The 25,353-nt window shown below is 36.9% G+C and overlaps 1 protein-coding gene across 10 annotated transcripts; it reads left to right on the top strand.

Moving 5' to 3' along the window:
- The first annotated feature begins 1,027 nt into the window (after positions 1-1,027).
- LOC132273788 (4-alpha-glucanotransferase, chloroplastic/amyloplastic-like) lies at positions 1,028-19,944 on the top strand. 10 transcript variants are annotated; one of them, XR_009470251.1, is made up of 4 exons: positions 1,028-1,735; positions 3,384-3,441; positions 3,720-3,817; positions 7,047-7,354. XR_009470251.1 is itself a non-coding variant. In XM_059774847.1 (3 exons), exons 1-3 carry the CDS (start codon positions 1,463-1,465, stop codon positions 19,761-19,763), a joined length of 498 nt encoding a protein of 165 aa, XP_059630830.1. In that variant the 5' UTR covers positions 1,028-1,462; the 3' UTR covers positions 19,764-19,944. The 10 variants fall into 10 exon arrangements, 8 of the variants coding, with proteins under 8 accessions (XP_059630830.1, XP_059630834.1, XP_059630831.1 ...); XR_009470250.1 differs by having other exon boundaries at positions 3,289-3,441; XM_059774847.1 differs by lacking the exons at positions 3,720-3,817; positions 7,047-7,354 and adding an exon at positions 19,692-19,944 and having other exon boundaries at positions 3,289-3,441.
- The last annotated feature ends 5,409 nt before the right edge of the window (positions 19,945-25,353 follow it).

The following is a 25,353-nucleotide window of genomic DNA, read 5'->3' as shown; positions in this document are numbered from 1 at the left end:
CATTACCATCTACTATAACAATAAAAGATAATTATAAAAGGTAAAAATAGAAACCTTTGAAAAAAAAATTAATTCCCGTAGCTTTACTTTTATTTGTCGAGGAAGAGTTTACTTTAAGGCTTTGAGAATTAAATGTTTTAAATTTTGTTAAGTTTCATCCCTTTACAAAAAGATTAAATTTTTTGTTTTCATTTTATTTAGTTTAAGCTTTAACAATTTTGAATAAAGTCAATGTCATATGATTTCATTATTCAGTTGTATAATATTATAATTATACACACGTGCACGCACAAATAACTATAACAATAATACTTCTTTCCATGAGAGCTTTGGTTCTAAAACAACATGAAACACCTCTAAATCTCGGAATCGTACACACTGCTTAACATCTCAGCTGCATCTTTCCCATTGCATTTTCAAACCTCTCTTTGAAAACCCACATATACATATTCTCCATACCATGCTGAACCATGAAAACATCAAGCTTCAAGTCTAATTTATCATACCCACCAACCCAATTACTCTCCCAAGTGATCTTACTCTTTGATTTCTCATTCAAAGTTGGTCTAAAATAAAAACTGAAGAAAAACCAGGCACCCCAGACACTATTAAGCCTCTTAGCAATATACGGATATTGTTTTTCCTTTCAAAGAAACATTTAAATAAAAACAAATTTATTAGTAAAATATAAGGGAATTAATTTTTTTTCAAAGGTTTCTATTTTTATTTTGATAATTACCTTTTATTGTTACAGTGGGTGGTAATGGTAAAATTAATTATAGAAACTAAAAATAGGATGAGAGTGGTTTTGTGTTAAAAGGAAAAGCCATTGGTGGGTTTGTAAAATGATTGTTAGATTAATCTAACGGTCTATATAGAAAGGGTGGATTATTTTTCTTGCTCCATGGAGAGTAAGAGATCAGGACTATATATATATATATATATATATATATATATATATATATATATATATATATATATATATATATATACTGTCATCACCGCTTCTTCCTTGCTCGCTGTTCAATGGGGATTGGGCGCCTGTGAAGAAGGTGGATATATAACAATAACGGTTATATATATATAATATATACGGCACTTTCCCAACCACAAAAAAATGTCATCAGATCAGGAAATAGAAAGTGTAAGTAGCTTCCACGATTGATATTACTATATGTAGGATATAGGATGAATGAGCAACTGACTCTAATAAAAAAATAAAATAAAATTTACCGGGAAAAATAACAAAGCTAATCTCCAATAAAGTATATTCAAGTAGTCGTGGAAGGGTTTGAAGTTATGATTCAAACAAGGGAGGAAGATGAAAACACTGTTAGAGAAATTGTGTGAGAATCAAGATCTATAATTACTTTTCCTCACTCTCTCTCTCTTCAACCTCCACCACTAATCTACTATTATTCAATCGCCTCAGACCCCAAAACAACCCAGGAGAACTTTCACAATGCAATTCAACAACTCCTCCACCTGCTCTGCCGACCTTGCTACCGTCGGCGAGGACTTGCCGGTCGACTACGCCGACTGGCTTCCCAAGTCCCATCCTAGCGACCGCAGAAGAGCCGGCGTCCTCCTCCACCCGACGTCATTTCCCGGACCCTACGGCATCGGAGATCTTGGCGACCAGACCTTTCGCTTCCTTGATTGGCTTCACGAACTGGTTCCTCTTGTTCCTCCAGGGAGGAAGGCTAATGAAGAGGGTTTCCCATACTCTGGACAGGTGACATTTTCATTAAAATTATATTCATCTGCTTGCATGGTTTTTTTATTTTTGCTCTTTTTTTTTCCCCCTGGTTATCATAAAAAATAAAAAAGAACATCTGTAGGGAAGAAAACTTAATTAAAGAGAAACATAAATTTCTTAGACTGGGCTGAAAAGATCACGAAACCGATCTCATTCTCACCAATCGACTACAGTTCGGCCACTCCCTCGTGCTTGCGGTGTTTGCCCAATTGCCGAATTCCTTGCTCACATTATCATAGCGTCGTTGTCATTTGGTCCGCCGGTAAGTTCAGTCCGGCCTTAGGCAACTGGGTATGCTTTCATACAGTATTGGAATTAGGGAAAAAGAAACAATTTTACTTTTTTTTTTTTTTTTTTTAAATACAATTTTACTGTTTGGTTCAAGAGATAGGGTAGGTTAGGTGGGAGTTTGGTGTTTGGTTAAGCTTATATGGGATAAGGACAAAAAGGGTAAATTAGTCATGCCACTCATTTATTTGCCGACAATGTCTGACAAGGGTCTAATTGAATTTTTATAAATGTGGGAAGTCACCTTGAAGTTTGAACATACTTCAGGGAGTGTAACTGAAGTTAACCCTTTATTTTATTTATATTTTTGGTGATGTCAGACTTTTAGAACACCCCATAATTCATGAATGAACTCATGCAATCCTCCGTCCCACATGCACTGAACAATTACTAAGAAATTCTCTGGAGTGAGAGGATTCAAACTCTCCACCTCCGGTGCGAACCTGGTCTTTAGGCTATCCCCTTGGGTTCTTGTAGGGGTTTTATGCTTCATTCATATGTTGCAAAAAGTTAAGTTACATCTTCCGTTCCATGCGGCGCATTCCCATTAAAGAAATCACACTAGGTAAAGGCCTTAATATGACTGAAAATAAATGCGTTAAAAGATAATGTTAGTTAGTTAACTAATATCTTCTCCTCAGTAGTTTTCTTCTTCTTCTTCTTTTCACACACTGTCATAATCTTTAGCGTTGCTGGCAAAAGTACTTCTTAGTTGATTTTTGCCATCATAGGTTACTCTTACATTGTGAATTAGTTTGCATAACTATAACGTATGAACTCCAATATTGAAGCTAATGTAAGAAATTTTTGGTTTCGTTGTTAGAAGATAAAAATTAATTTCAAGTAGCAAATCAACAAGGATCCCTTAAATTCCATTTTAGTAATTTTGTATTGACATCAATATCAGGTTACAGGTCTCTGATTTAACGATTTAACTGAAGCAACTAAATACTAAAAACAACCATGCATGTGTTTGGGCGGTTGGAATGGGGGGCATGCAGAAGTTGTAAATGCGAGGAGGCTCTTTGCAAGTGTACCGTGGCTTGCAGGCTGTCCTTTACGTGATTAATCCAAGTCTAGTTTAAAGTCAAACAGAAGTAAAATACTAATTAGAAGTATCTTATTACATGTCTTCTTGATTAAACTGAATTGTGAATGATTATAGCCTTAGCATCATCTATGTGCTTGTTGGGATCAACAGAAGTAATCCTCATTATTTTTTCAAATTTCCAAAATTGCAGGTTGAAGCTCTGGCTTTTCCTCGCTTATGTTGTATCTTTTGTCTCTCTAGCGGCTTCAGTAGGTTTATTAATTCAAAATTCAATTGTGAAAACAGGCCCTTCAGCGTCAACAAGAACTGCAGGTGTTTTGCAGTGTGTGTTCGTGTTTATCAGGTAATTGCCTTTTTTAAGCTTTAATATTGTTTCCTGTGTTCCGTTTTTCACTTAACATTATTGAATGTTTATGCACTTGGTCTAAATGGTCCTCTCTCTATCTCTCTCTCTCTCACACACACACACACGTATGTGTAACCACACTGCAAATTCGCAAATGTTCTCACGTCATTCATGACTGTATGATGTAGTATTCTCGAGTACAACCAGAAAGGGGTGGACAAAAAAATGTCCTCCTGTGTCATTCTATCCAATAACAAAAATATTGTTCTTTGCAGTGGACTGATTTATTGGACTTCTCATTCTGAGTAAGCCGGGGCAAATCAAAATGTCTTACAGTTTGGAGCTGAAACTATCACTTCAGGGATTCTTTCATGTATGTATGATCTTAGTCATTTATGGTTACACAGTTCATTGTATGGATTTGTGAAGCAATCAATACAAGATTACAACAAAAAAAAACAGTACATAAATTTCTCTCTTTCAGGATAGGTATGCATATTGGTGTCTTACTGCAATCCACAAGACCAATTATTAGCCCACCATCAACCTTCTATACGTTGGGTTCTTTAGATCGACTAAACGTATTGCTTGTGTGTAGTTGAATGGTTCACTAACTAGGGCTTCATTTCTTATATATATGGTCTAATTCTGATCCATGGTTGATTTCGGAGTTTCTCAGTGCCTCAAGCTCCTCTTTTACCTCTTTCATGGTAGGCCTTTTGCGTCTCTTCAATCATAAGCATTTTTTTGCTACCTCAGCTACTCCTTTTAGCTGCTCAGCATTTCCTTCTTTCTTCACTCGATCCTCCAGGATTTGAAGCAAGTGATCTTCTTTGAGCGAAGAAACGAAATACATAGCTAGACCCCTGTCCTCTTCAGGTCTATCCAGAGAGAACACATTCTTTCCAGTTAGTAGCTCTACAAGGACAACTCCAAAGCTATAGACGTTGCTTTTCTTGGTTAATAAGCCTGAATAGAAGTACTCGGGATCTAAGTAACCAAATGTCCCTTGCACCAATGTGGGCAATCTTGAAACTCCAAAGTCGGATACTTTTGCAGTGTAATGATCATCCAATAGAATGTTGGCAGACTTGACATCTCTATGAATTATAGTTATTGGATAAGAATGCATATGCGCAAGTGCTCCAGCAGTTTCTGCTGCTATTCTCAAGTGCAGTTCCCATGGCATTGAGGATACACGACCTTCATCATGTAAATGGTGGAAGAGGGTTTTGTTGGTGATAAATTCATATAATAGTAGGGGAACTGGTGTTTCTAGGCAACAACCCAAGTGGTTCACCACATTTGGATGCTTGATTTGGGAGAGAATAACTACCTCATTAACGAATTGCTCAATTTGGCCTCGATCTACCACCTTGGACTTTTTGATGGCGACAACCAAATCATCTTTTAGAGTTCCTGCACAAACTGTGCCATAACCTCCTTGACCAATAACATTGCCATCACCGAAGTTGTTTGTTGCTCTCTTGAGCTCCTCTTCCGTAAAAATCTTGGCTCCTTGAGCAGAACCTTTCCTTTTGCAGTTGGAAAGCAGTTGTTGTAACATTATACCACCGTTCTGCTTAAAAAAAGTTTCCCTGCGCTTCATGATCTTCTTTTTGCGGACTCCCCAATATAAGACACAGATGATAACAAACATAAACACAAGGCTCATTCTCATACCTATATTTAAGGGAGGCGAAATATTTATCTCAAGTAGTTTTGCTTATAATTGACAAATATTATTGATTGGAGAAGATAGAAAAAATGAAGCATGTGTTTGGTTCTTAAAATTGCATGCTTTACTTTTAATAGAGGCACTGTATCCAGTGCATTCAAGTTTATAACTAAATGGTTCGCGTAGTGTTATCAAGATGTTTCTTTATTATTTTAGAGACTACTTTCTATGAGGTTCGCAAAAAAGTTTTATCTTTACTTACCCACAGTGGCCTTAGTTTGCAAGCAACCTTGTCCACCCTTTCTGCCATCTCCATGGTAACCCTTGGGAGAAAGACAAACATATCTCCCAGCAGTGTTCCTACAGATGTGTGTGCAATCATTGTGGCCTTGATCATCGTCACACTCATTGACATCTGAAACCAATTAATTAAAAAAATATTTTATATATATATATATATATATATATATATATGTGTGTGTGTGTATATTTGTGCAAAAACTCCATAGCCCAGAAGAACGATATACAAAATAAGTACCTTAGCAACCGTTTGGGAGGTATGGGTTCCCCTGGTAACCCTTAGAGCATCTGTAGTGATATCCTGCCCCACCATCCCAGTCATAGCACTCGCTATTCTCCTGACATACATAACCTGTCTTGTTCTTTTTAGCTTGTTCACATTTTGTCTCACCGACTGCCCAATCTAGCACCATAGGGTATGGATTGAGGTCGGTTAAGTTGCTATAAAGATCTAGCGACGAGAAGTCATAATACTCTTGTTCGACCACAAAGGCGTGGCTGCACAAGCTGTAGTTGAATACATTCACATAGCCAAAATAGTTCTCTACCACTATCTTGAAGTCCCGTAATCCTTTGGAAATGAAGGTCTGGCAACAGCCCATGCCTGAGCTCAATCCATTGATTAATTTATAGGTCATGTTATAAAAAGACTTGCAACTCGCGGGTGTGTAAGTTTTCCCCAGAAAGACACGGATGGCTCCTGTAGTATTATAGCCTACGGCAATGAACTTGTTTCTTGTACTTCAGAGGGGAAAACTAGTTGAAAGTTGTTGATCCTTGGTGGTGTAATTAGCCTGCAAGCCACGGCAAACAGTGGCAATCGGGGACAAAATTCGCAGTTGACCCTTGAGTGCTATGTTCAGGACAGATAAATTACCGTTCAGATACGTTTTGGATTTGGTACATGTGATCAGAAATGACTCGTTTAGGTAGCAGCCTTGGCTCGTCCCGAACGGATATGGAATTTTAAGATTCCCACATCTATCTTTGCAGCCAGGCATGCCTTGAGCGGTAGCAACTCTAGCTATTATCGCTGCTAGTATCACCCCTCTCACCTTAAGCCTCAGAAGCATTGCATGCAAGTCCATGGCTTCTCTGTTACATGCCTAGGATGATTGCAGAAACAATGAAACCTTTACGGTTTATTTGTGTATATATATTATATTACGTAGAATCATTTTGCCGACTATAGAATTTCTTCCATTTAGGAATAAACTACCTCATTTTGTTTGTCTTGTCATTAAAAATGTATGGTTCTGTTCAAAATTATCGATCATTTTGTTTTATTTCATGTACAAAAACATTGTAACAATTGCAATGCTCTTAGCACAGAAGCAGATGTCAACTTTTTTATGTGAATAGTTTCGAAAACATCACCAGGAACCACAAAATTTGCTTCGGTTTTAGTGGCTAATTTTCTATAGTTAGATTTGAACCTACCTTGAGTGTAGATGGGTGTGTTCAGAACCGAAAAAGGGTATGAAAAATTTTGAACTTGGGAAGTTGTAAATTCATTTATGTAGAAGGTAAAATCAATTGGTATATTTTCTTTATAACTGGTACAAATTTGTCCAGTAAGAAATCAACCTGTACACTTTTAATTCAAGACTCAAATTTTTTTCAGGCACAACTTTGCTACTTCAGGATTGGATGATTGAAACTATAAGACATTTTGATTCTGGGTTGGGGGAGATGAAGCTATATGTTACTTTTTCCACATGTCCAGATTTTGTTATGTTCCTCTGCAATTCCATTGTGGGTAGGACCGCAAACGAGCAAGTCTGCTTTTGACTGTTTAACCTCGAGTTCCACAACCAAAATTTTAAGTTTGAATCAAGTTGAGAATTAATTTTGATTTTGGTGTATGTTTTTTTTTTAAGTACTGTAACAGTAAACAATGGCATATTTGGTAAAAATATTTTGTTTTCTAAAGTGCCGAAACGTTTCGTGAATAGTGGTCAAAAATCAAAATACCAATTTGATGATTTTAGAGCACCTCCAATGGGCTCTCTAGAATTAGGCTCTTCGAATTTTCCACATTAGTATTTTTCAATAGCCACGTTAGCATTTCTCATAATCACGTCAGCGTTTTAGAGTTTTCAAATTTTAACTATTGCATGTACTCTAATGGTGCATTTTCGGTCTCCAAAAATATTAATATCTTAATATTTTTAAAATTTTTAATAAATTTTATTTTTTAACTTTTTCTTAAGTGCTATATTTCTAACAGATTTATTTATAACGACTATATTTTTCATCTTATATAAACAATCATTTGTTCATCTCATCATCATTACATTCATCTTTATCATTCTAGCAAAATATCAATTCACATCTTCTTTAATCTCAAAATTCCAATGGCTTCCTCATCACGATTTTTTCCTTTATAAGACTCTAATTCTTCATCATCTTTTTCATCATCCTCTTCATCAGATAACCCTATTGATGCGTTAATTCAACATAATCAAGACGCCTTTTGTTCGATTTTGAATTCAGTGAACCCAGAGATAGTAAAGCAAGTCTTTAAACCTCGTAAGAGGCGATACATTCATTATGATCAAGAGGGAAGCCACCGTCAACTAATGAAAGAGTACTTTGGCGAGAATTGCACATATCCATCGGAGTACTTTCACAGACGATTCAGGATGCGACGAGAACTATTTTTTCATATCCTGAATGATGTTAAAGCTTATGACGACTACTTCATCCAAAAAAGGGCTATAACAGGTCGTTTAGGGTTGTCTTCTATACAAAAGATGACATCTACAATACATATACTCGCATATGGTCGTATAACCGATCATTGTGACGAGTATATTAAAATTGGCGAGAGCACTGCCATTGAAACTCTGATGACATTTTTTTTTTTTGATAAGTAACTCTGATGACATTTTGTAAGGCTATTGTTAGTGTGTATGGGGAAGAGTACATGCGCCCACCCAACGAAGCCGACATAGCACGACTATTTCAAGAAGGGGAGGAAAGAGGATTCCCGGGTATACTTGATTCTATCGACTGTATGCACTAAGAGTGGAAGAATTGTCCGATGTCGTGGTAGCACGCACAAATGACGCTCTCATACGCCTACGCTTATATTGGAGGCGGTGCCTCAAAAGATTTGTGGATCTGGCATGCATTTTTTGGAATACTGGGCTCACACAATGATATTAATGTGCTGGATAATTCTCCGATATTCGACAATATCGTTACTTGCCAAATTTCTCCAGTTAATTTCGTTATGAATGGCAATTACCATAGAATGGGGTATTACTAAGGGTGACAAATTACGAATACGAGTTAAAAGTGTTTGGGTTTGGCATAAACGGGTTTGGATCATAAAAGGGTCGACATGATTAACTCGTTTACTTAACCGTGTTGGGTTAGGGTTGAGGAGTTCAACCCGTGTAACCCGTTTATGACCCATTTAACTCAACATGTTATAATCGTGAATATGACCTATGTAATATATTACTTATTTAAACCCAATTACTATGGATGTTAAGTCATTTCAACATAAACCTTGTCTATACCTTATGACTTTTCTTTTTATTTTGAATATTTAGGTTAATTAAGACAATTTTTACTATTATTTAGTATTTAATTAAATATTAAGTGTCTCGTTTTAATAAACAGGTCATTAAATGGGTTAACACGTTTACCTGTTTAATAAACAGGTTGGGTTAGTCTTGAAGATTCTTGACACGATTATTAAATGGATTGGGTTTGAGTTTACCTATTTAGTATAATACCTTTACATTGACACGACACAAACACGACCTACAAACACGAATTGTCACCCTTAGGTATTATCTATCTGATGGTATATACCCAAAGTGGACAATTTTAATGCAGACCATCCTACTATAACAAAAGAAAAACTTTTTGCTCAGAGACAAGACCTGTAAGAAAGATATGGAATGAGCTTTTGGGGTTTTGCAAATCAAGTGAGCAATAACGCAAGTACTAGTGCGTTTTTGGGATAAAGGGGACTTGTACCTTATAATGAAAACGTGCATCATCCTTCACAACATGATCATTGAAGATGAGCGCCATGCCAATGTTGGAAGATGGACTCCACCACCGAAAAAGACAATCTCGATTCCTACTTTAATTCAAAATTCATCGGTTTTAGCGACACATATTGTAATACCCCTAATTTTAAAAAGGATATTCCTGGTATTTAATGGTATTTAATTTATTAATTAAGTGCATTTTATTTGATTATGTGTCATTATTTTTTTTATTAGGTGCTTAATTGTTTTCTTTTGTGGTGATTTAATTTATTTAAATGATATTTATTTTTAGTTATTTGATTGGAATTACTTGTTAGTGTTTTAATTATTTAATTGGCATTAATCGTTTAAGTGTAATTGGTTTAGTTATTTGATTAGAATTACTTGTTAGTGTTTTAATTATTTAATTGGCATTAATGGTTTAAGTGTAATTGGTTTAATTATTCTATATGTGTCTTATTTTATGTGTGTCTTATTTGGTTTAATTAGGTTTACTAATTATTATTTTGTTCAATTAGATTATTTGTTAAGTATTTAATGCTGAATAGGGTAATTAGGTAAATACATCTAACTAGGGTTTTAATTACAGTATAAATTAGGGTTTTGTATTATAGCCGTCGTAGGTTTCTACGTTAATTGGATGGGCCAGTTAGGATTGTGAGTTGGATTTAAATGAACCTAGGGTTTAGGAAAACTCTATAAGTATAAGGTAGACGTCTGTGTAGGGTTTTTTTTAAACAAAGCACACGTTTTGCGGAAGTGGAGAAGGAAAAACGCAGTTTTTCACATTTTGCCAAGGTTTAATCAAAGCTCCGATCCCGCTCCGTCCGTGGTCCGATCGAGCTGAATTTTGGAGGAGAGGTTCACGACTCAGCGACGCACAATCTGAACGGTGGAGATCAGAGTTTGTCCTCGGGAACAGTGATTCGTACTCGTGAACAGTAACTGAGTCGCATAGGTTTTTTTTTCCATTCTGCCCAGATTTCATTAAACATCCGATCCTGCTTCGTCCGTGGTCCGATCGAGCTGAATTTTGGAGGAGAGGTTCATGACTCAGTGACGCACAATCTGAACGGTGGAGATCAGAGTTTGACCTCGGGAACAGTGATTCGTACTCGTGAACAGTAACTGGGTCGCACAGGTTTTTTTCCATTCTGCCCAGATTTCATCAAGCATCCGATCCTGCTTCGTCCGTGGTCCGATCGAGCTGAAATTTGGAGGATAGGTTCATGACTCAGTGTCGCACAATCTGAACGGTGGAGATCAAATTTTGAGTTCGGGAATAGTGTTTCGTACCCGTGAACAGTAACCGGGTTTTGGAACTCGCCGAGATTTTTTAAGAAGACGACGTTGAAACTTTGAACAAAAGTTTCTGAGGCAAGATTCTATCCTTACTCTTTCCCTTAGGCTTCATACTCTTTGCACGCTTAAATGATTCCAGGATTAATGAAGATTAAACCAAACTAAAATGATATCTGTTTTGCTATGAAACTGGTAGTTACAGTAGTGTTGTATGTTTGTTCAACCTAGACTAAGCATGTTTGTGGATGCATTGTGGTTCTGTGGTTCACGTTTTTCCTTACCACTGCTAGTATAAATTATTGGAAGGATGGGTCTAGATGATAGCTATCTTAACTTCTGTAATAGCAACTGTTGGAACTTAAATACTAGGAGGATTTGAGTTTAACACTAGATCGGTTTTGTGGAACACTATAATTTGAGCATGTCTACATACATACTGTGAATATTGTTTTGATACTTACATTATCACAGTTAGTATCAACTGTGGAGGTTAGGATTTTGTGATACATACCCTACATATCTGTATGTCATTTGTAAGGTGTTAAATGGAAGTTTTAATTAATTATGTCTTTATATCAGACTAAAGGGAACAACTTAAATTGGGCATGTATATGTTGTTGTTGTGACCCTGTTTATCAATGCTTATTTTATCACTGCTAACATTGAATGTTGGATGTTGGAATTTAGTTGATATATACTTGATTTATTGGTATTATTGACTACTGGAGGATTGGAAAGTAGGCACCGGTATGGGACGGTGGCATACTAAGGATGGGTTTAGTTTTTAAAACAATACCGTTACCCACCTACTTGGAATAAGAATGGGATTAACTAAAAGTTAAGTCCCGTGGATTTGTATTGTCATGGCAACTACTTGTTGAGCGGCAATACCAGGGATTTTGGATGGATTTTATATATGTACTGTTATGGTGCCTCGGTATAAGCTTGAGCCTCAGGACCGATGGCTAAGGAGCGTATATGCATCGGGATGTGTAGCTGGCTACGATGGTTGGAGGTGTACCCTGTTTAGGTATAGGTACATATGCCCACTTCGTGTGCGTTTTAGCATGTTACCTCTATTCAGGTTGAGACCGGCCTGTAGTCCAGTGAGAGTCCTTTAGTGTGACTATATATATATTTACGGACTATTAGCTATTGTTGAATTGTTTAGGATGTACATGCGTATCGGGCCTCTGTTTGGATTGTAGTAGTATAGAACTTGCGCGTGGGCCTGACCCACTTCTATTTTTCAGGTACACGATAGTTCCAGGCTTAGACGTGTTCGTGCTGAGCAGAGGTCTCTATTCACTCTTCCGACGATGTAGGGCTCTCTCTATAATTTTATTTCTGGACGTTTATTACATTTGTTCTATCTTCCGTTTGGATGTTTAATAGGGGTCCACTAGAGATGGATTCCCAAGTTGTAAACTGATGGAGTTTTGGAGTTTGGGTTTGATGGATCTTAATAATTATAATATTTTGCGGATTCTATTTTTAGTTCCTTCCAGCTTTAATTTCATTTCTTAATTTATTTTGTATTCCGTGTTCATTATAAAATATTAATTATTTGATATTCACTCGGGTTTGGGCCTGGGCCTGATCAACCCGTGTCTCGGATCCGAGGGGTATCTCAGTTGGTATCAGAGCACTCCAGGTTCAAGTGTCTCTAGGATGTTTCGTATTAAGTCTTCCGCGTAGCGTTTTCTCTTGAATAGAGCTTAAGTTAGGATTCATTGAATTCCTTATGGTTCGTATAGAAAGGGTACTGACGTCTGTCTTTTCGTGTTAACAGATGGTTAACGCTAGAAATGGACAGAACATGCAAGGAACTAGGAAGGAAAGGAGAACGGCACGTAGGCAACAATATCTCCTACGGCGTCAGCAAATGGAGGAAGAGCAGCAAAAGCTTGGGTTTCAAGATGACATGGATCAGTTTCAGGAGGAACAGGAGAATGTTAAACAGACTCTGGACCAGGTCAGAGATCCAGAGATTCCTCCTCACCTCAATGACCTCGTTGCTCGGGCTATAGAGGCTGGGGTAACAGCTGCACTTCGGAATCAGCCTCAGGTACTGCCGGCACCTGTACCAGCACCAGTGGTTCAGACGGATTCTTGGGGAAAGGCTAGGAGCTCTTTCACAAAGGGGAGTCCACCTGTGTTCTCAGGCTCAACCGATGCGAGAACAGCTCACCAGTGGAAACAGGACATTGAGCGTCATCTTCGTTTAGTTCAGTGCACGGTGGTTCAGAAGCAGATGCTTGCTACTTTCAAGCTAGTTGGGGATGCACTACAGTGGTGGGAGTCAGTTACCACCTCAGAGGAGAGGATGACATTGTCTTATGATGAGTTCAGTGCTCGCTTTGATGAGAAATATTTTCCCTATGCAGTCAGGGCAGCTATGAAGACCGAGTTTCTAAGTCTGCAGCAGGGAAACATGACAGTGGCGGAGTATGAGCAGCAGTTCACACGCTTGTCTCTCTTTGCACCGGAGGAGGTGGATACAGAGGAGAAGAAGCGCAACAGTTTGGTCAAGGAATTGATGTGGTCTATCAAGAGAGCTATTACAGGTAGTCCAGCCTATACTACCTATGCTCAGGTGGTAGACGCCGCTCTACAACAGTATCAGTTGACTGTGGACATCAGACAGGCTCGTGGTGAGAAGCGGGGAGATAAAGACTCTACTAATCAGTCAGCTGAAAAGGGGAATGGCAATGGTCACCGGCAGAATGACAAAGGCAAGTTCCAAGGACAACAGCCTTGGAAGAAGCACGAAGGTGGTTCAGATGCTCACCGGAATGGGGCACCTATTCAGAGGCAACAGAATGGGGGACCACAAGCAGGACAGGATCAGCTACAGGCTAACCGACAGAGGAGGCCATTTGGTACTTTCCAGGGTAGTTGTTACACTTGTGGAGAGTATGGTCATACCACCAGGCAGTGTCCTAAAGCAGGACAAGGACAGGGACAGAGACAGTATGTGCAGCAGGGACAGAGGGCGCCAGTGCCTCTACTAGCTCGACAGGTTCCACGGATTCAGGGACAGACACATTTGGCTTTACCGGCACCGCCGCAGACTCAGGGACAGGCACCACAGCAGTTGCACTATGGCAGGGTGTATAACCCCATGCCACAGGATGTTCAGGCACCTCAGACTATTGAGGGTAAGTTTCTTATTCATGGTTTGCATAGACGTGTTTTATTTGATACGGGTGCTACACACTCATTTGTAGCTAGGACTTTTGTTGCTTTGTCTGGGATGAAGACGAGGGTATGCACTAGACCTCAGGGTATTTCTACACCATTGGGTGATATAGCTATTATACATGAGAGTGATGGGCCTATGACACTAGATATTGGCAGACTCAGATTTCTAGCCAATCTATTGGTCCTGGACATGCACACTTATGATGTGATACTTGGGATGGATTGGTTGTCTCACTACCATGCCCAAGTTGATTGTTTTGATAGATCTATTATTTTTACCATACATGGTCAGGATATGTATGTAGTAGCTATGTCACGTTCTAAAGGGGGCAGTAGCACCTATTTGTTCCATGTGGAGGGGGAAAATAAGGAGGGGATTACTGTGCCATTGGATAACATACCGATTGTACAGGATTTTCCGGAGGTATTTCAGGAGATTCCAGGGTTGCCACCTAGTCGAGAGATCGATTTTGTGATAGACTTAGCTCCAGGCACTGCGCCTATTGCTAGGGCACCCTATAGGATGGCACCGGTAGAGATGAGAGAGCTGAGGGATCAGATTCAGCAGTTACTCAACCAAGGTTTTATTCGTAAGAGTACATCACCTTGGGGAGCACCGGTTCTGTTTGTGAAGAAGAATGATGGTTCGCTTCGTCTGTGTATAGATTACCGGGAGTTGAACAAGGTTACAATTCGTAACACGTATCCTTTGCCCAGGATTGATGACTTGTTTGATCAGTTAAAGGGAGCCACATACTTCTCCAAGATTGATCTGCGTTCTGGGTATCATCAGCTGAGGGTCAGGGAGCAGGATGTTCCTAAGACAGCATTTCTCACGAGATATGGTTCTTATGAGTTTCGTATTATGCCATTTGGGACGACTAATGCACCTGCAGTATTCATGGACTTAATGAATAGAGTCTTCCGGGCTTATTTGGATCAGTTTGTTATTGTCTTTATTGATGACATCTTGATCTATTCTCGGTTGGAGGACGATCATGCTAAACATCTTCGCATAGTCTTGCAGACGCTTCGTGAGCACCAGTTATATGCCAAGTTCGAGAAGTGTGAATTTTGGCAGCGGGTGGTGAAATTTTTAGGTCACGTGGTGTCAGAAAAGGGGATAACAGTGAATCCAGCCAAGGTTTCAGCGGTGGTTGAGTGGGGACAGCCTACATCACCTACTGAGATTCGGAATTTTCTCGGTCTGGCAGGATATTACAGAAGATTCATCCAGGGGTTCTCCAAGATAGCAGGATCACTCACTCATCTGACCAAAAATGGTGTACAGTTCGTGTGGGATGAACACTGTCAGCGAGCTTTTGATGAACTGAAAAGGAAGCTGACTTCTGCACCAGTTCTGGCTACTCCGTAGAGCGGGATAGAGTATCTTGTTTACACGGATGCTTCATTGCAGGGTCTTGGATGTGTATTGATGCAGGAGGAGCGACCGATTTCTTATGGATCTCGAAAACTTAAGCCTCATGAGCTTAATTATCCAACACATGATTTAGAGTTGGCAGCAGTGGTCTTTGCCTTGCGTATTTGGAGGCATTATCTGTTGGGTGAGTCCTTCAGATTATTCAGTGATCACAAGAGTCTGCAGTACTTGTTCACTCAGCGGGAGCTAAATATGAGACAGTGCAGGTGGTTGGAGTTTGTAAAAGACTATCATTTTTCTATACAGTACCATCCAGGGAAAGCGAATGTAGTGGTGAATGCACTCAGTCGCCGACCTGTTGGTAGTCTTTCTGCTCTATTCACTACTGAGTGGAATGCTTTAAAGAGTGTGGATGAGTTATCAGATGCTTTTATGGCTTGCATGGTGGTTACACCTTCCATCATTCGCAAGGTTTTACAAGCACAACTCACCGATCAGCAGTGTGTCGACAAGGTCACAGAGATAGCTTCCGGAGAGGTTCCATTCTATTATGTTGGGGCTGATGGAGGTTTAAGGTACAAGGGACGGTTAGTGGTACCTTCTGCTGATAATTTGAGGAAAGATGTGATGACTGAGACTCATCACTCTGAGTTCTCTGTTCATCCAGGAGGCGATAAGATGTATCAAGATATGAAGCGGCAGTTTTGGTGGGCAGGTGTGAAGAGGGACATTGCTCTTTTTGTTTCTCAATGTAGTACTTGTTAGATGGTTAAGATTGATCATCAGAGGCCGCCAGGAGCTCTACAGCCACTACCAATTTCGGAGTGGAAATGGGAGAGCATATCTATGGATTTTGTGGAAGGGTTGCCAAATTCTTTCAAGGGGCATAATTCCATAGGGGTCATTGTGGATAGGTTGACCAAGTCAACTCATTTCTTGCCTATTTGCACTGACTACACTTCGGAGCAGTTGGCGAGGCTTTACATTTCAGAGATTGTGAAGCTACATGGCATTCCATTGTCTATTATATCGGACAGGGATTCGAGCTTTGTATCTGGATTTTGGAAGAGTTTTCAGCAGGCTTTAGGTACGGAGTTACACCCTAGTACTGTTTATCATCCTCAGACTGACGGACAGACTGAGAGGGTGAATCAGATTATGGAAGATATGCTTCGGTCGTGTGTTCTGGATTTCAAGGGCCACTTGGAGGAATATTTGCCACTTGTGGAGTTTGCTTATAACAATAGTTTCCAGAAGACTATTGGTATGGCACCATTTGAGGCATTGTATGGTCGACCGTGTCGGTCACCTGTTTGTTGGATGGAGGTTGGAGAGAATCGATTCTTAGGTCATGAGTTCATCAAGGATACCTTTGAAAAGATTGCTCTTATTCGAGATCGCATGCGTACTGCCCAAAGTAGGCAGAAGAGCTATGCTGATCGTCGTACTCGGGCTTTGGAGTTTCAGGTTGGGGATCAGGTTCTACTCAAAGTGTCTCCTATAAAGGGTGTTATGCGCTTTGGGAAGAAAGGGAAGTTGTCACCACGATTTGTTGGTCCATTCATGATTACGGATCACATTGGAGCTGTTGCTTATCGGTTGGCACTTCCGGATACTTTGGATCGTGTCCACAACGTGTTTCATGTTTCCATGTTACGGAAATTTCTTCGAGATGAGGATCGGTATCAGCATATCGATGTTGGGGAGATTGCGTTGCAGCCAGATGTAACTTATTTAGAGCCACCGTGTCGTATTGTCGACCGACGAGATCAGATTCTTCGTAATAAGGTTATTCCTTTGGTTCGTGTTCAGTGGAGTCATCACAATGAGTCTGAGTCCACTTGGGAACGAGAGGATGTCATTCGCTCACGGTTTCCTGAAATATTGGAAGAAGGTAAGAGTGAATTCCAAGAACGGAATTCCTTTTGTTAGGGGGGAAGAATGTAATACCCCTAATTTTAAAAAGGATATTCCTGGTATTTAATGGTATTTAATTTATTATTTAAGTGCATTTTATTTGATTATGTGTCATTATTTTTTTTATTAGGTGCTTAATTGTTTTCTTTTGTGGTAATTTAATTTATTTAAATGATATTTATTTTTAATTATTTGATTGGAATTACTTGTTAGTATTTTAATTATTTAATTGGCATTAATGGTTTAAGTGTAATTAGTTTAGTTATTTGATTGGAATTACTTGTTAGTGTTTTAATTATTTAATTGGCATTAATGGTTTAAGTGTAATTGGTTTAATTATTCTATGTGTGTTTTATTTTATGTGTGTCTTATTTGGTTTAATTGGGTTTACTAATTATTATTTTGTTCAATTAGATTATTTGTTAAGTATTTAATGGTGAATAGGGTAATTATGTAAATACATCTAACTAGGGTTTTAATTACAGTATAAACTAGGGTTTTATATTATAGCCGTCGTAGGTTTCTACGTTAATTGGATGGGCCGGTTAGGATTGTGAGTTGGACTTAAATGAACCTAGGGTTTAGGAAAACTCTATAAGTATAAGGTAGACGTCTGTGTAGGTTTTTTTTTTAAAACAAAGCACACGTTTTGTGGCAGTGGAGAAGGAAAAACGCAGTTTTTCACATTCTGCCAAGGTGTGATCAAAGCTCCGATCCCGCTTCGTCCGTGGTCCGATCGAGCTGAACTTTGGAGGAGAGGTTCACGACTTAGTGACGCACAATCTGAACATTGGAGATCAGAGTTTGACATCGGGAACAGTGATTCGTACTCGTGAACAGTAACTGGGTCGCACAGGTTCTTTTTCCATTCTGCCCAGATTTCATCAAACATCCGATCCCGCTTCGTCCGTGGTCCGATCGAGTTGAGTTTTGGAGGAGAGGTTCATGACTCAGTGACGCACAATCTGAACGGTGGAGATCAGAGTTTAACCTCGGGAACAGTGATTCATACTCGTGAACAGTAACTGGGTCGCACAGGTTTTTTTCCATTCTGCCCAGATTTCATCAAACATCCGATCCCGCTTCGTCCGTGGTCCGATCGAGCTGAAATTTGGAGGATAGGTTCATAACTCAGTGTCGCACAATCTGAACGGTGGAGATCAGATTTTGAGTTCGGGAATAGTGTTTCGTACCCGTGAACAGTAACCGGGTTTTGGAACTCGCCGGGATTGTTTAAGAAGACGACGTTGAAACTTTGAACAAAAGTTTCTGAGGCAAGATTCTATCCTTACTCTTTCCCTTAGGCTTCATACTCTTTGCACTCTTAAATGATTCCAGGATTAATGAAGATTAAACCAAACTAAAATGATATCTGTTTTGCTATGAAACTGGTAGTTACAGTAGTGTTGTATGCTTGTTCAACCTAGACTAAGCATGTTTGTGGATGCATTGTGGTTCTGTGGTTCACGTTTTTCCTTACCACTGCTAGTATAAATTATTGGAAGGATGGGTCTAGATGATAGCTATCTTAACTTCTGTAATAGCAACTGTTGGAACTTAAATATTAGGAGGATTTGAGTTTAACACTAGATCGGTTTTGTGGAACACTATAATTTGAGCATGTCTACATACATACTGTGAATATTGTTTTGATACTTACATTATCACAGTTAGTATCAACTGTGGAGGTTAGGATTTTGTGATACATACCCTACAAATCTGTATGTCATTTGTAAGGTGTTAAATGGAAGTTTTAATTAATTATGTCTTTATATCAGACTAAAGGGAACAACTTAAATTGGGCATGTATATGTTGTTGTTGTGACCCTGTTTATCAATGCTTATTTTGTCACTGCTAACATTGAATGTTGGATGTTGGAATTTAGTTGATATATACTTGATTTATTGGTATTATTGACTACTGGAGGATTGGAAAGTAGGCACCAGTATGGGACGGTGGCATACTAAGGATGGGTTTGGTTTTTAAAACAATACCATTACCCACCTACTTAGAATAAGAATGGGATTAACTAAAAGTTAAGTCCTGTGGATTTGTATTGTCATGGCAACTACTTGTTGAGCGGCAATACCAGGGATTTTGGATGGATTTTATGTATGTACTGTTATGGTGCCTCGGTATGAGCTTGAGCCTCAGGACCGATGGCTAGGGAGCGTATATGCATCGGGATGTGTAGCTGGCTACGATGGTTGGAGGTGTACCCTGTTTAGGTATAGGTACATATGCCCACTTCGTGTGCGTTTTAGCATGTTACCTCTATTCAGGTTGAGACCGGCCTGTAGTCCAGTGAGAGTCCTTTAGTGTGACTATATATATATTTACGGACTATTAGCTATTGTTGAATTGTTTAGGATGTACATGCGTATCGGGCCTCTGTTTGGATTGTAGTAGTATAGAACTTGCGCGTGGGCCTGACCCACTTCTATTTTTCAGGTACACGACAGTTCCAGACTTAGACGTATTCGTGCTGAGCAGATATCTCTATTCACTCTTCCGACGATGTAGGGCTCTCTCTATAGTTTTATTTCTGGACGTTTATTACATTTGTTCTATCTTCCGTTTGGATGTTTAATAGGGGTCCACTAGAGATGGATTCCCAAGTTGTAAACTGATGGAGTTTTGGAGTTTGGGTTTGATGGATTTTAATAATTATAATATTTTGCGGATTCTATTTTTAGTTCCTTCCAGCTTTAATTTCATTTCTTAATTTATTTTGTATTCCGTGTTCATTATAAAATATTAATTGTTTGATATTCCCTCGAGTTTGGGCCTGAGCCTGATCAACCCATGTCTCAGATCCGAGGGGTATCTCACATATCTACTCTCGCCAAGTCCAAATTCGCAATAAAGAGATAAATACGAATACGCGGTTGAGGAAAGATTTAATTGAATATTTGTGGAACCGCTTTGGTGAAGAAAGTGTTAATTTATATTGCAGTAGATGTATCTGGTGATAAATAGACACATATAAATGATTGTGTCCTGTGACGAAGAGACACATATAAATCGTTGTATCTAGTGACGAAGAAACACATATAAATGGTTGTGTCCAGTGATGAAAAGACACATATAAATAGTTGTGTCCAATGATAAAGAGACACACCCAATCCGAAAAGGTACTTCTATTTCTATAAACACCCTAAACACCCCTTAGGCTGCCATTTGCAATTCGTTCATTTTTCCATTCTCTCTCCCTCTCTGAACATGAACCCAACCCAAGTGGGTGTGGGTTCAAGCCATATATAGTCAAATGGTTCGAACAATTGACCAAACATCTATAACAATGAACCATATTGCAATTGGTCCAAGCCAAATGGTTCAAATCAAACCCAATTCATTCTTTATGTAAGAGAAATATATTTTTTAGTCAGAGAGAGTATTACACAGAAGAGGTTCATCGTATCCACGAGTTTGTAGTGCTGCTACTGGTAGATATAAACCATTGTATCCTAGGAGACAAACCCCACATAGTCCGTCAACACTATGTGGGGCGTAAATTGTCTTAAGGATATATAATATTCAACACTAACCTCGATTCAAGTTTTTTATTTATTATTATTATTTTATTGCTTTAATTTGTATATTTAATTAAATATTGAGTTAAATATTTAATTAATTATTTTTAACATATTATTAATTATTCCATGACATATTAGTATAAAATTAATTATATCTTAAATGTCATTTGAAACGTATATTTTCCAATACTTTTAACTTAAATGTACATATATATAAGAAATATTTCTTATAAGAAATATAAGTATTTTCCAATACTTTTATACATATATATATATATATATATATATATATATATATATATATATAAGAATAAATTAATAAATAAGGAATATAAACGGACTAGGTTGGACAGAACGGAGCGACCTTAGTCCGTTCTCGTGCGAGTTTTTATTAATAAAAATTATTAATAAAAATCATCCCACCCAATTAAATTAAACATACTCTGAAATCAATATAAATATGACAGAACGAATACCCATTCTGAAAGACAAATTGTCATGCCTAATTCCCTGTACATGTTACAAAACATAATTGGTGTTGATGACACCCGTGACTTTGATATCAATGTCTATTTTACTAAAATGACCTTTTGTATATCAAAGCCAGCAAAGTGTTTCCGGGCAAGCACGTGAAGATTGCATACGACTCCAAATTAATGGTTGTTTTGGGTACGGGAGAGACCTACAAAAACGTCTCAGCATTCAAATTTCAAGCCAAATCACGACCATCCAATTTCAAAGTCATTATTAGTGGTAAGAATTTATTTATATATTTTAAGAAGTGTATCTCAGACTTTTTTCATAAAACAAAAAAGTCATTATTCACTGCTTGTCTTGCCTACAATCTTGTTATAAATAGTTTCATTTATATATTGTATCCACCTTTTATTATACTAAATTTACGTTTGGCTTTATAAAATTAGAATTTTGAAATTAAAATTGGTGAAATTTGAGAAAAGTAATTAAAAAAATTAAACTAATTTTTTAAATTCAATTCTATTAATTTTAATTTTATGAATTCAATTTCATGAAACCAAACATAACCACAGCACATTTATTCAAGATTAATTAATTTAACAGTTGTGACGGTTTCGTGTAATTAATTATATTGGTGCAATTAATTACTCTCCCTTGTTATTTTAGGGTTCCATTAGGATCCTGTCCAGTTCTCGTCGAACTTGTTGGCATCTTGAGTTGAGTTCTCTATTGATATATTTGCAAAATTAAACAGAAAACACATAAAGAATATCAAATACACAATAAACAGAAAACAGAAAACACATAAAGAATATCAAATACACAATAAACACACACAAATTTTTGCTTTGTTCAGTTAAAATTAGGACTACGTTCATGAGTTACAGGGATTTCAACATGACGATCAAAAACAATACCAGATACAGAGAGTTCGGAATAAATACTCTCGCACTAAGATTGATAGTGAAAATTAATAATCTTGGATTCTTAGGATTTCTTAATTTGAATTTTTTATACTTATCTAGATAGTTTCCTGATTGTTATTTAGTTTCCTTATTGTAAAATTTGACTTACTTAGAATATGATTGTTATGTAGTTTCCTTATTGTAAAATTTGACTTATTCATAATAAAATTTCAGTTATACGTTATATATATATGGCTCCGTTTGGTTAAATGGAAATAAGTAAGAAAAGAAAAGAAAAGAAAAAAAATTATTTTCTAACATGCATTTGGTTAGAATAAAAATTTATTCAAGAAAATTTTAGAAAAATATTAATTTATTTTTTTGGACAGCATGAAAGTGAAAAGAAATAGTAAAATAATAGATTATTAACTTTAATAATATAATTATTTATATTATATTTATATTTAAAATAAGACTTAATAATATTTTTTGAGACCGAAGTAGAACTAATTATTAGTGTATGAGAAATGAAACTTAAAAATAAATAAATAAAATAAAATAAAATAATCACCGAGATGTATTGATGGCAATCCTAATTTTTTTTAGAGAGATTTGATTGTATTTTGTTGTTGCCAATTATATATGAACTTGTGAAAAAACAAAGAAAGGTGAAAAAAAAAAAAAAAAAACAAAACAGAGAAAAAGTTGTTTTGTAGAGAACTTGTCTTGCCTCTTAGAAATCCAGTACAAAAATAAATAAAGAAATTGTTTTTCACGATTAAGTTAATGGGTAAAATAGGAATGTCAAATAAAAAGACAAACATTTCACTCGAAAAAATTATTTCCTTGTATTTTGTGCATGAAAAGTTTATAAAGAAAATAAACAAATTATTTCCTTATATTTTGTGCATGAAAAGTTTTTAAAGAAAATAAACAAATATGGAAACAAAATTTTTCATTAGTTTTCGCTTTCTATCTATTCAAACTCTAAAAAAATTTAAAAATTTTCTATTTCCTTTCTTTTTTAGTTGTTTCCACCTAATCAAACAAAGTCATATGATTTTACTCAATGGAAAGGTTATGACATAATTTTCTCATTCTTTTAAAACTTTTAAAGATAACATAACAAGTGCAAAAATTATCAAAATACCCCACAAAGAATACCCCTCAAAGAATCGTTATGATATTGTACTCTGCAAAGTATACAATATTTATCAGACTCCACATTACCTATCAACATTGGTTTAAACGAGAAATCAAGATTTAACATTTCATACTTGTGACGATATTGATCGTACTCATTGTGTTTAGAACGCATATAGGTAAGAGACATTTCCTTATGAACGTATGTTACTTTTTCTATCATACGATGTGAGACGCCAGACCGCGTGTCACAAAAAAATTACTTCGGGTATAGAAGTGAACAACTGAAATGTCTCAGCATACAAATTTCAAAACTTCCAAATCATGACTCATTCAATTTCAAAGAGACAAATGCATCATAGACACATTGGACTTGTAAGCATCGCTTTACTTTTTCAAATTAGAACAATATTATTATATAACTCAATCAATAATTGTTTTAAGTGTCACTATTTTTGTATGGGAGTACCTTCATATTTTATATTTATAACATTCTCTTACGATAAACTAATCACAATCAATTCCTCATTTGATTTTTAAAAGAAAAATTATATATATATTTCTTTTAAGGTTTTACCATAGACTTTAATGTTATCTTAAAATATACTTCTACAAAAATAGCCTTGTCCAAAAGATACAACTACATTTGACAGAATCAACTCTCTCTCTCTCTCTCTCTCACATATAAGAAAGTCTTTTACAAGCTCAACCCTCCCATACACCACTCCTCTCATCCACCCCTCCCTCTCTCTCTCTCTCTCTCACACACACACACAGTAGTACCAGGATCAAGAAGATGGGTAATAGATACTGTTGGGAAACGTGCTAGTTTTAAAAACTTTTCGAGGGATTTAAATTCATAGATCTTGATTCATCACTTAGAGACAAGTTTTATGCAAAAATAAAACATGATGTATCATTCAATTAAAAGATTGAATACTTACATCAAGGTTTGAGTAAACCTTAGATCTCTCCTCTAAAGTGAATGTTCTCACTTATTGTAGATCCCTTTTGCTAGACACCTTTTCCATGGATCTCCATCTTCTTGGTAATTCTTTTGCCTTTAGGAATCACTCATATGCCTCCATGAATGACCTTGGAAAACTAGGCTTGTGGGAGCCTCCATTAGATGAGAACATAAACCCTAATTTTCTAGAGAGAGAAAATTTATTCCTTTTTCCTTCTCATAAAAATCACACCCTAAAATATACATAGACCATGTATATTTATAGGTAACATAAAAATAAAGAAAAGGAAACAACAAATCCTTCTCCATCTCTAATTCATATGTCTCAAATCTAATATGATTCCAATATCAAGTTGGGCTATGAGTGAGAATCCATTGGGCCTATTATTTTATTGGCTACAATGAATTAATAATTGGCCCGGTCCATGGACCCAATTCAATTAATTCATAAATTAATTTCTACTCCACTAAAAGAAATTAATTGAACTCCAATTAAATAATAAATAACCTCTAAGTCAATATTGCACTTTGACCCCTCTATGCATAATTAGTTATCGGATAAATATAGCCATCAATCCGACTACTTAATTAATATATTTATTTTGGTACCTTTGATTATTTCTGGCTCGATCACAATAAAACATTTGTTTGACAAAAATAATAATTTAAATAAATAAATATATAATAAATCATTTTGTCTAAAAACACACGAAGGCCTTCGAATTTACTTTGTGATCAACCATAATCAATACAAAATAAATACAAGTAGCAATGATGCAAATATTGAAAATATAACCCTCTAACTATTAATTACATAACTACCCAAAGTGTCGGTCTAAGGATCCCGAAGAATCCGCCGAACAAATCAAAGTAATTATTAATTAATAAAAGAGTCTATACTTTTTTCATGCTTAAGAGTCAAATGCCATGACGGTGATAGGGAGTAATTGCATACGACGGCTCTCGCAATATATCTCAACCTAACGCGGATCCAGTTCAAGTCTTAATTAATTATGAGTCCATCCATAATTACCGACTATGAACAATTTATAATTACTATTTATATATCATGCATTGATTGTCAT

The sequence above is a fragment of the Cornus florida genome, unplaced genomic scaffold (assembly GCF_030987335.1).
Source record: "Cornus florida cultivar Cherokee Brave unplaced genomic scaffold, ASM3098733v1 CherokeeBrave_3.0.0_Hap2_Chr09, whole genome shotgun sequence".
Taxonomy (NCBI): domain Eukaryota; kingdom Viridiplantae; phylum Streptophyta; class Magnoliopsida; order Cornales; family Cornaceae; genus Cornus; species Cornus florida.
This window is presented reverse-complemented; position numbering and strand designations above follow the sequence as displayed.